Source organism: Malus domestica, chromosome 13 (genome assembly GCF_042453785.1).
Source record: "Malus domestica chromosome 13, GDT2T_hap1".
In the NCBI taxonomy this organism is placed as follows: domain Eukaryota; kingdom Viridiplantae; phylum Streptophyta; class Magnoliopsida; order Rosales; family Rosaceae; genus Malus; species Malus domestica.
In genome coordinates this window covers 10182138-10193292 of record NC_091673.1, presented here as the reverse complement: position 1 = coordinate 10193292, position 11155 = coordinate 10182138, and the positions used below count along the sequence as shown (strand labels likewise).

General features: G+C 35.3%; 1 protein-coding gene and 1 long non-coding RNA gene across 2 annotated transcripts; one reads left to right on the top strand and one right to left on the bottom strand.

Annotated features, from left to right (window-relative positions):
• Positions 1 to 1060: 1060 nt before the first annotated feature.
• Positions 1061 to 2119, top strand: LOC139190706 (uncharacterized). The gene is made up of 2 exons (XR_011575053.1): positions 1061 to 1329; positions 1575 to 2119. It is a non-coding gene; the product is annotated as an uncharacterized lncRNA (long non-coding RNA).
• A 2144-nt stretch (positions 2120 to 4263) lies between these two features.
• Positions 4264 to 7568, bottom strand: LOC103416368 (chromatin structure-remodeling complex protein BSH). Its single transcript, XM_008354622.4, has 10 exons — positions 7360 to 7568; positions 7115 to 7203; positions 6927 to 7021; positions 6762 to 6833; positions 6624 to 6671; positions 6456 to 6539; positions 6257 to 6295; positions 6043 to 6125; positions 5813 to 5875; positions 4264 to 4571 (listed from the first exon to the last, which is right to left on the bottom strand). The coding sequence occupies exons 1-10, from the start codon at positions 7485 to 7487 to the stop codon at positions 4472 to 4474; spliced, it is 801 nt and encodes a 266-aa protein (XP_008352844.1). The 5' UTR covers positions 7488 to 7568; the 3' UTR covers positions 4264 to 4471.
• Between the last annotated feature and the right edge of the window lie 3587 nt (positions 7569 to 11155).

Below are 11155 nucleotides of genomic sequence, written 5' to 3'. Positions count from 1 at the left end.
GACATGAAAAAAAACCATTGAGATAGGAACTTAGGAACTTCACCACAATGAGGCACGATGAATGCTGAATGATTCTTCAATTAAACATAACATCTATATTATATATAATAAAAGTTTGTAACACATATTATGTTTTAACGGGACAAATAATGCATGTGAATTATCCATGCATGTGCATGTGAATTATCCATGCATGTGCTTGACAGTTTTATGTAAAAATTATTTGGACGTGAGTTTTTATGTTATGTGAAGATAAGTGACAAACGCTGTCCAATTAATTCATAACATGTACTAAAGAATTTGAAATTCTTAACAAAAACTTGTAACACATGTTATGGTTTAATTAGATGGTATTGCCAAGTGATAAGAAAGTGCCAGCCCAAGTGACAAAGAAGTCCCAGCCCAAACTTTCTCAATTACCAGGTAAAGAAAGGAGCAAGCAAATTGGTTAAATTGCATACATTGTGGGAATCATATAGGCCAGTTTATCAAACAGAAAGATTGTAATGCAACAAAAACTTATCACACATGTTAAGTTTTAACTAAATAATGTATGTCACTCATCATATCGTGTGACGAGAAGTTTATTCTTAAATTTTTTTTCGTATGAATAATTGTATACATATATAGGGGGACATAGACTATAAGCATGCAAATGATCAACATAAGGATTGTAATGCTATGTAATGTAATAGTAAAGTGACCAAAAGTCAATTAGGGCCATGAAAAGGCAATTTCATAACTTATATGACAAACGAAGAGAGAAAGAGAAGAAGAAGAAGAGCAAGAGTAAGATGGGCAAAGCAAATCCTAAAATATACGTCACATTCAGAAAAGTAAAGGGATTCACGTGTAGAGAGTCTAAAGGGGAAGAGAGGGACGTCTGTTTGGGAGCGTGCGCCATGTGCTTTGGTGCAGTTGGCGACCTTGTTGAGATAATGAGATAAGAAAATACAAAAACCAAAAAACAAAAATATAAAAATAAAAGAGTGATGATCCTCTAATCTCCAAAAGGCCCATCTCACGGATCTTGCCCCTCTCCTTCACTCCACTCCTATATATATATATATATATTATCTTATATAATTATTGTGCCATCCTCCTCACACAGCTCTTGCATAAAAAGCTAGCTAGGCTTGAGAGAGATTTTAGTCGTCATCTTCGTTCAGATTACTGTATTCTAAACGTGACATTTTCATTTGAGAACACCAAATTTTGAAGCATAAATGGCTTCGTGGAAGAAAACCATTACAACTCCATTCAGGAAAGCTTGCACTTTCTTCAACCAGCAGCCAGGAGGGAGAGACCAGAAGAAGTCTCAGCTTCAAGGTATATACAAACATATATTGCTCCTCTCCTATGTACTTCTCTTGTCAGGCTCTCTTGTCAGACTGTGAATCTGAATCAAGGGTTAATATATTCCCGTGAGAATTTACGGGGTTTGAATTCGCAATCTGATAATGTAAGTCTGGCAAGAGAACACTACTACTCTCTCTTTTGTGTGTTAACCGATGTGAATTATCATTTATGGAACAGACTGAGTGATGTTTTGTTCCATAATTTACTTTGAACAGGGAGTGAAAGTAGTGTGATGGCTCTGCATGGAGAAGTGATGGCATGCGCATATGAAGATGTTCAGGTGATGTGGTCTATCCTGGACAAGTCCAAGGTCTCAGCCTGCAGCATCACTTCTTAACATGTATAGATAGCTATGGCTATCAGTCATTGATGCCAATATCTATCTCAAAAAACAACCATAAAAAAAAGGAAGAGAGACCAACGTCAGCAATTAGCAGATATGTGCATACAATTTGGGTCAAAGCTAGCTTGCAACATTTTGGTTCTCATTCTTCCAGATCTGGTGTGCAAGATATAATTACTTGTAGATAGGGATGTGCTGGGAGGGATGGTGCTTTTGTACTCAAACTCTATGGTGGCTAGAAAAAGTCCCAACTCAAAAAAAAAGAGGAGGAGGGGGGATTTGTGAGGCTTTTAATTGTAGAATTGGCCCCATTATAAGAAAGTTTTTTGTTTAGTTTGTAATCTGTTAAATTAATGAAAACGCAATCCATGTGATAAAACATCACATTGAGATTATTAATATTAAACTTTAGAAAAATATTTTCATTTTCTACTTATCTTCTTCTTCTTGTTTCTCTTGTAACTAGTACCCTTATCTCTTCTTCGTGATCCTCAAGTAAGAAAGCTTGCACATTCTCAATTTTAAGGTGAATTACGTGAAATGAAGACACTAAGGTGGTAGTATGTCAAACTAATCACAAGAAATTATATAAAAATTTAAACAAAATAATATATGTGATAGGTGGGCGATACCACCACTTTAGCATCCTATTTTAGTAAGTCGACTTCTGATTCATCGATTATAACCCAAAAACAAAATCCAAATTTTGCGTTGTCAACTGACTTGTTTTGCTCTGTAGTCTATTTTATTGGTTAGAAAATTAATATATAATATCTTAATTTGAAGATATTATAGATCTTTTTTTTTTTTGTATGGGTAACTGAATACTAAATATCCTTTACCCTGTTTCTGTAAAACCGTATAAATTAGTAGGAGAAATCTAACAAGGTGCATGGAATTCTAATGAAAATATCAAAAAGCTTCCAACTACTTTTTTCAGCGGTTTAACAGAATCCAACACATTGCTTTTGTAATAAATATGTATATGTTGTGCTTCTTTAGAGATTTTTCACTGTGCCGGATACACGGGTGGTGCACTAAATGTTATTATAAAAGTGGTGAAATACTTAGGGTTAAAAAATTAACAGCTTAAAAGATAAAACTTCTCTCTATCTATTTAATGACATGTGGTATATCATCTGTGTTCTATGCACAATAAAATATTTATCATGCTTCTTGTACTTGGTAAAAAACAAGTTTTTATTTTGTCATTTTCAGAAACAATAAAAAGGAAAGTTGAAAACTAAAACGAAAGGATTACCAAGTAAGGTCAAAACTTACGTCCATGATTGCCTAACATTGGTTTTGAACTTTTAATGCAGGGAGAATTCAAAGCTGAGATTATTTTTTGGTATACCAAAAGAAACCGAACTCTTGACCTATCTAACCCAAGAGCTTGAAGAAGCTTTAAGTTCTCCATGATTTAATGACATGGACGTTTTGGACGAGTAGTTTGATGGAGATATAAAATAGAAGACGAGAGTCATGACATATTTTTTCTTTATTACTCATTTTTAAAGCAAGGGGCAAACCGAAAATGTTGAATAAAACCGAGCACAGTAATGTTCGAAAATTCATACAGCCGATTCCATATAATAAGAAAATGATTTGTTGTTGTTCTAATCATTTCTCAAGCAAACAAGACTAAACAAATAAAGTGACACATGCATTTGTTATCACAGATTGAAAAATAAAATGGTGTAAACAGGCCAACAGCACACGATATTAAATAAGTCTGTACAATCCGTCCAAAACAAATAATGGAGGAGCTAACAGTGAAGCACAATTTGTGGAGGAAACTGGTGGAACAAAGAAAATGTACCAGTTGGAAAGATCTGTCGATCAAAAGGACACATCCAGTACAACAATGCCGTCCTCCAAACTGTTTGTGTCAGGCAGTTAACAGTATTTGATATCTTTTAGTCGGTGGCATTACAAGAAGGCCACACAAATCGACCTAAAATTTGATTTGATTGATTTCAGGAGTCAAAGCAAGGAAATTTGAGATATGGGTAGGCTCCATAAGCCATGATTGGGGCTTTGGATCGTCACTACTTTCACACCGGTGAACGTGACCGACATTGCAGGTACGGGTTATTCTAATTGATCAAGGCAGTGTGTTTACCCTTATTTGCACTCGAATTAGAATCATCATTTTCATATAATAATTTTAGAATATCAAATTGTCGGAATAAAAAAGTACCACCAACCACCTTCTTTTTCAATCATCACTAAAACTTGGATGGATCTGAATAATTACTAATTAGGGGATCTGTCTTTTTCTTCCTTCAAAGATCAAATGATCCTATTGTGGCAAGTGGAGAAAAGAGGATCATATCCTAAAGATTGTAATGAAGACTATAAGCCAAGAAAACATGCATTACTAAGCATTTGAATGCACAAAGTGAGTTTGGGAATGCCTACAACTGTTGTATACAACCGACATCTCACATCCAACTCTTAACATGCAGATCACGGGACAAACGGATTTGAGAGGTTGGTTCTATACAATGGTGTTGTAAGGAAGAATTCCACATATATGGAGTTCACTTTGCAGGGTATGAGCAATGAACTTATTATAGAACCAGAATTAGAGTCAAAACGACGAATTTCTTTACCATGTAGAGAAATTAGACAGACATCTAGCTAGTCAACTACAGGTACCCTACTTCAAAGTACGTCAGTCACAGATTTCTGACTCCTTTCTAGTCGCCTATAGGTGCCGGGCGCCCTATAGAACAAAAATTGAAACCCTCACAGCTGTTTAATTCACCGAGCAATCCTTTCTTCTTTCGCTTGAAGGGCCTCCACTTCCTCGGTTGATAGAAGATCAACGATGGGTTCATATACGTCCCACTCCTTTCTTTTCCTGATACATTTGGGAGCAAAGTGGCAAAACCACTATCAGTATTTCAAGTTTCACTTTTTCTAACAACTCTATGAATAAAAAAAATGTTAAACACAAGGCACCGAATTAAATCATATCAACCAGAGGGCTGTCATTAGATAAAATGATGTTCCAAAGCTGGAGGGTGAATAAACACTTGATATTGAACACATAATATAGGGGAAGCTATCATAGGACAAACTCTTAAGACTGATCGAGCAATTTGGTACAACCTCACTTAAGAGGGTGAATTTGGATATGTGTGTAGGACTTAACATCTATATGTATCTCGAAAGGTTAACATTCACATGCTGAAACAATGTATACAATGAAGAGTTTGGTTGATTGCCATTTCATTTGTAGTTTAGTTTTTCTTGATAGGGATAGAAGAAATGCATATATGGAGGAATGAGGAATGAAAAAGGGTGGAGGGAGGAGAGAGAAATGAAGGAGAATGTAAGAAACAAAAACTAGAAAAAGAAAACCTCCTAAACATTGTTTTAGGTTTTTAGTTTTTAGTCTTCATTTTGAGTACTCTTCTATGCACATTTCTTCCAGTTCCAACCACCATTCATCCTTTTTTTCCTCCCATATATTTCCCTCTGTTCCTAACAAAAAGGTGAAAACTGAAACGAAAACTGAAATGGTTACCAAACAGGCTTTAGTTTCATCTTCCTGTTTCTATGGAGGATTTCAATACATTAAACTTACAGAGTTGTTAATAGCAGATTTTAGTAAGTAGCAATATGCAGACGACCAAATCCTTCATTTATTGAAATAAGTATGACAGTACTAATTTATAGGTACAGAATAGAGGCCATAGTCTTTTTGGTCAAGCATTTTCCTCCTCAAAGTAGATCAAGACAGGAGTAAGAAAATTACAGTTCGATAGTGTAGCTATTCCGGGAGTATTAAGGCAAAAGAAGCTATAGAAAGTATACGGTCTTGGTCTTTGGGAGGCCAGTAAAAAGGGTGGCTGTACTCTCGTGAAGAAACTAACTACCAGGTTGAATGCTAAAAGAATCATGCCCCTAGAAACTATTGCCAAAACAAGAACAACTTATAGGAGAAGAGTTGCCTACCAAAAAATGGCCACAATTCATCCATAAAATCCAATGAACAGCAATCACGGTATTTTAGTTTATTTAACATACACCATGAAACTTTCCAATTGCAGCAAAAAAAAATCAAAAATCAAAAAGTTAGTGTGGTAAGAGACATACCGAACAACACTAGATCTGTGACCAAATAACTTCACCAGGTCCAATCCAGTACTACCTACTTTACTGAGAGAGAGAGAGAGAGAGAGATAGGTGAATTAATCACACACAAATTATATAATAGCATGTAGGCTTTACCATTTATTTTCTTCCTATCTTACTTAATTACGTAAATTGTGCACAACAGCCAGGAAAGGGGAAAAAACTTTTATTTTGAAAAAAAAACCACAAACCTGACTGGAGTATACTCAGCTCCACGGCGTCCCTTCTTGTTAATTCTGGTTTCTCTTACTGAAGCTACACTTTGAACTACAATCTAGAAGATGAAATACAAAAGGACCATAGTAAATGAGTACAGATTAAAGTGTTCATTGACATAACTTGCGAAATTTAACTCATAAGGTAGCATAAATGAAAAGAAAAATCAAAGAAGCAACAAAATCTAACCTCATACAGTTGTTCTCTAATTGAAAAGGCAATTGCAGGCTGCAAAAAGAGAATATCTTATTTTAGCAAACTGAAAAGACATTAATGTTCCAACTCGACACAAACTAAAGCCTTGACCAAAATTAATTGAACTTAAGGGTCAACCAAATTTGCAATCATTCAAAAGTTCTTAAATTCTTTACAGAGTACGATGTCTTACCCCAACTTCAGGGTCTTGAATACCTAAGTCCGCGCAGAAAGTTTTAGCAAACTCTTCAGGATCACTTTCAAAGTTGTTCAAGTCCTGAAATCCATTGAACATGTACAAACCCACATTGTAAGAGCAGGGCATTGAAATGATAAGATAGCAGAACTCTTTGAAGCTTACCCATAAAAACTGGTCCCTAATGACAGTGCGGTTCACTCGAAGATCAAGCTGAGAATAGAACATCAATAATATTAAAAAAATGGAAAGGTTGTTACTTTCCATTGTAGATAACCATGCCATAATATGATAAAAGTTAACCTTAATCGGAACAATCCTCTCGCCGGTGTACATGTCTTGCCCCTCAAGTGATCGAAATTCAACAATTTGTGACTGATATCAGAAAACAAGGTAATAACTAATCAGTCCCATTACGCATATAATACAAAATCTGATGGGGAAATTAGACGTGGTTGAAATGCCAACCTGAATGGCCGAAGCAATGACTGTGATGAAACCCGGAGGAAGCTTCAAGTCTTTCGCTGTCCTTTTCGCGAACACCACAATCTCCGAGTCAGGGTCTGTCACCAAATTCATCAAACATCAAACCCCAAGTTTCAAAATTTGAAAAAAAAAAAAAAACACAAATAAATAAGAAAAATCCAAAGAACTACCAGATGGGTTCCAAGTGAAGCAGTCTTTGAACCTTTGGCCGTCGATGTCGAGGTCCAAGCGAATTGGTACCAAATTCTGAGCTGTTGGCCTGCCCCATTGTGAAATTTGTCAACATAATCGAAATTTTCCCGGAAAATTTTCATCTTTCCCACGAAAAAGAAAAACTTTCCAGGAATTTGAAAAGGACAATCAAAATCTTCAGAAAATTCGATAAAAATAGAACAATAAGAAGTAAGAAACTCACATTCTGAACTTGACAGGGCCTCTGGAGGAAGCCGACAGCTGGCCTTTCATGGCTTTCTCTTCTCTTTCTCCCTCCTTGCACCAATTTTTTGATTTCTTCAGTTTACTGGATTTCGGAGCGGCTGACATGCCCGACCCGACTCTTCGCTTTCTTCTCTTTGGCTCGAGTCTCTGAGGTTCCTTCTGCTTGTCTTTACTTGCCGAAAATACCCTTCCAAATGCCTTCTTCCGTATTTTATTGACGGGCTCTCAAGTTGCGGGTACGTTTGAACCCGACGTCTTCTGATCAATTAGCCCAGCAATTCATTGGATTGGGCCGATGCCGGTCACACCCGCCAGTTCTGGATTAATTAGCCTCTTGAGTTTTAACAAAAAAAAAACAATCCTATAACTTTATTTAATGACAAAGACAAAAGAAAGAAAACAAAAAATAAAAAACAAAAATAACTTAACTAAAGGCGCATGCAAAGAGCATCTGACCAATCATTCAGTTGCATAACCTTTTGACATAATCCAAGCATATTTTATTCCTCTAAAATTAAAATTTCAAATTGAAGTGGATTTTGTTCGATTCAGAACCACATTTGGGGCAGTATGGTGGGAAGGGAGTCGATCAGGTGTGGGTTTGGATGGTTGGGGGTAAGGGTGGGGCAACATTGTTGACAACATTATTGGACTCATCACCCATTTTTCTAGTAATGGTATTGAGTTATTAGCCATGCATGACTTTAACTGCGTGGACGATCATGTTTTTTTTTTATAATCTTTTTCTTACATTCTGGTGAAAGAACTTGAAAATATGGGACGCACATCTACCGTTAAGTTTTATAAACAGTGTAGTATCGTTAAGTTTCATAAACAGTGTAGTACAACTAAGTTTCATAAATAGTGTAGTAAGTTTAATAAACAGTGTAATACCATTAAGTTTTATAAACTGTGTAGTAAGTTTTAAAAACAGTTTGTGTTAGGGGTGGGCACGGTTTGGTTCGATACGGTTTTGAGTGAAACCGAAACCAAAATCGAAATTTTTGATGTTCGGTTCAGTGCGGTTTTGAAGCCAAAACCAAAATGAAACCAAACTGTTTGGTTCGGTTCGATGTGGTTTCAAATGGTTTCGGTTTGGTTTTTAAGAAAAAATGTACAATTTGCAATTTAACATATTAATAAGCATTTCCCAATAGCAATAGGAAAAAGACATTTGTTATGTAAACAATTAGCATGTTGCATGTAGTTGTGATATTAAAACATGTTTGTGCAACAAAAGAGTGTCCCTTACAATGTTTATCATAAAACAAGTTGAATAAATTTGAATTCATTAAACATGAACTTTGATACTAGAATATGTGATATCATGCTTCAAATGAGTTGACTTTATAAGATCATTGTTCGACTCTTGATAACAAGATTAGTCCACCCTTGTACATATATGTGTGTTTGATGGTATAAAATAACAAATGCCCTTCAAGTTAATGAACGAAAGAAAGTGATGAATAATGATATTCTAGTGTAGTTGAGTCCTATACTAAGTGTATGGATTCTAACAAACAACCAATTAAAACATGAAATATAATATGGACATTTAATTAAATGTTTATTAATATTTGCGGTGCGGTTCGGTTCCGGTGCGATTTTCAAAAGCCAAAACTGAAACCAAACTGTTTTCTATGTTGCGGTTTGGTTTCAAAACCGAAACCATTTCAAAACCGAAACCATTTCAAAACCCCAAAACCAAACCGTTTGGTGGGTTCGATTTGGTTCGTGTTTCGGTTTCGGTTTTCAGTTCTAAGTGTCCACCCTTGTGTGAGGAGCGCGCGAGTTCATGCGTCAGTTTTTTTTTTTAATATTAAAATTATGTCTTTTTCATTAAAATTTAAGTTTTTTGTTTTTTTTAATTAAAATTTAAGAGTTTTTCATTAAAATTTAAGTCTTTTTCATTAAATAAAGTTATATCATGATTTTTTTATTAAGATAAACTTAGTCTAAGCCTTTTTCATGAAAGTTCCTTTTTTTATTATCTACAAGCCAAATGTTAAAAGAACAAGGGAACTTTCATGAAAATGATTTGGGCTAAGTTTATTTTAACAAAAAATCATGCTATAACTTTATTTAATGAAAAAATAAATAAATAATAATGAAAAAACCTTTAAATTTTAATAAAATGACAAAATAACTTAAATTTTAATGAAAATGACACAATTTTAATTAAAAAATTTTAAAAAAAAAACCTGACACACAAGATTCGTGCGTCCATTACAGACACTGTTTATAAAACTGAACAGTACTACACTATTTATTGGTCCAATTTAATAAATAATGTCTATTTATTGGTCCACTTTCATAAATGTGTCTAGTTCTTGATCATGTTTCATAAAATATTGTCTAGCTCTAAGTCCAGTTTCATAAAATATTGTACAGTTCAGTTTCATAAATAGTTTCCACCTATTGGTTTAGTTTTGGAAACACTGTCTACTTCTTGTTTTTGTTTCATAAATAATATGTACTTATTGGTTTAGTTTTATAAATAGTGTCTATTTATTGATCTAGTTTCATGAATAGTGTCTAATTATTGGTCAAGTTTTATAAATAGTGTCTGTTTATTGATCTAGTGTGACAGGCCATCCCTAAAAATTATAGTTTTTATAATTTTTAAAGTGTGAAATTACAAAAATGCCCTAGAAGTGAAGGTGTTGGTTTTCATTGACCAACGCGTAGTGAAACGTAGTTAATATTCTTTTAGTGTATTCCTGAAGTATTCGACGATACGAACGCGTAAACGCAAGCAGAAGTAAATTTGGAGTTACAATTAAAGTTTTATGGAGTTACGAACCGAATGTATTTTGAAGAAATAATTTATTCTAAGAATATTATATTATTTTTACTAAATGATTGGGCCACATGGGTGTGGCTGAGAAGGGGGAACCGGGAAGAAGAAGAATCAGAGGAGAATGAGAGGGTTACTGCCCAATCAGAAAGAAGGGATGGATGAGACTGACCAACCAAAGAGGAGAGAAATGAGGGAAAGGAGGGAAGGTGAGCAGGAGGGGAAATCGGGTCTTCTTCTTGACCCGCACGACCTGGCCAAGCTTCACGGCTAAATTCATTCATTTTCCGGTCAATTTCCAGTGAATTGTCTTGAACCACTACCTGGAAACACCACCCTAGCACTCCCTCTTCCATTTCCATCCAAAATTTAAAGGAATTTGGTTGAAGTTTGGTGGAAAAACCACCATGGGTGCCGCGGGAAAGATTGCTCGAGATCCACCAAACCTGAAACAATTTCATTCAATTATCACTACCAAAACACTCCCCTAGAACTTAGGAACAAAGCCCAAGCAATGGTGGAGGCGTTGGAGCAAGTTTGGAGGTCGAATTGAATCACACCCAATTCTAGGGTTTTGTACGATTTTAGCAAAATTGGAGCTTTTTCTGGCCAAATTGGCCTTGTCCATAGGTATAAAGTTTGCTCTATTCTTTGAGATCTTCATTTTTGTAATTTTTGAGAATTTTTAGAAATAGTTGAATTTTCCGGCGAGTCGGGGCGGCCGACCGCCACACTTGGTGCGTGGCCAGGAGGTCGTCGATGTTATTCTTAGGCTAATTAGATGCCTTGAATTCAGTTTTGGTAGTTGTATGACATAGGTTGATTGTTGGAATCTAAATTCTTTATGTTACGTTAATAGGTCATTATATGACTCGACGATCCGACCGTTGGATCGTCACCAAAGTTTAATATGTTATAATACGTAATATTTGAGAACCATAAGAACTTACGGATCGGGAATATGACGTACGGATCT

Excerpts from the sequence above, each read along its gene's own strand:
- LOC103416368 (XM_008354622.4), bottom strand. The coding sequence starts at position 7,487 with ATGTCAGCCGCTCCGAAATCCAGTAAACTGAAGAAATCAAAAAATTGG. Across the intron at positions 6,672-6,761 it reads AGAGGATTGTTCCGATTAAG|CTTGATCTTCGAGTGAACCG; the intron begins GTTAACTTTTAT and ends TTCTATTCTCAG. Across the intron at positions 6,296-6,455 it reads TTCAAGACCCTGAAGTTGGG|CCTGCAATTGCCTTTTCAAT; the intron begins GTAAGACATCGT and ends CTCTTTTTGCAG.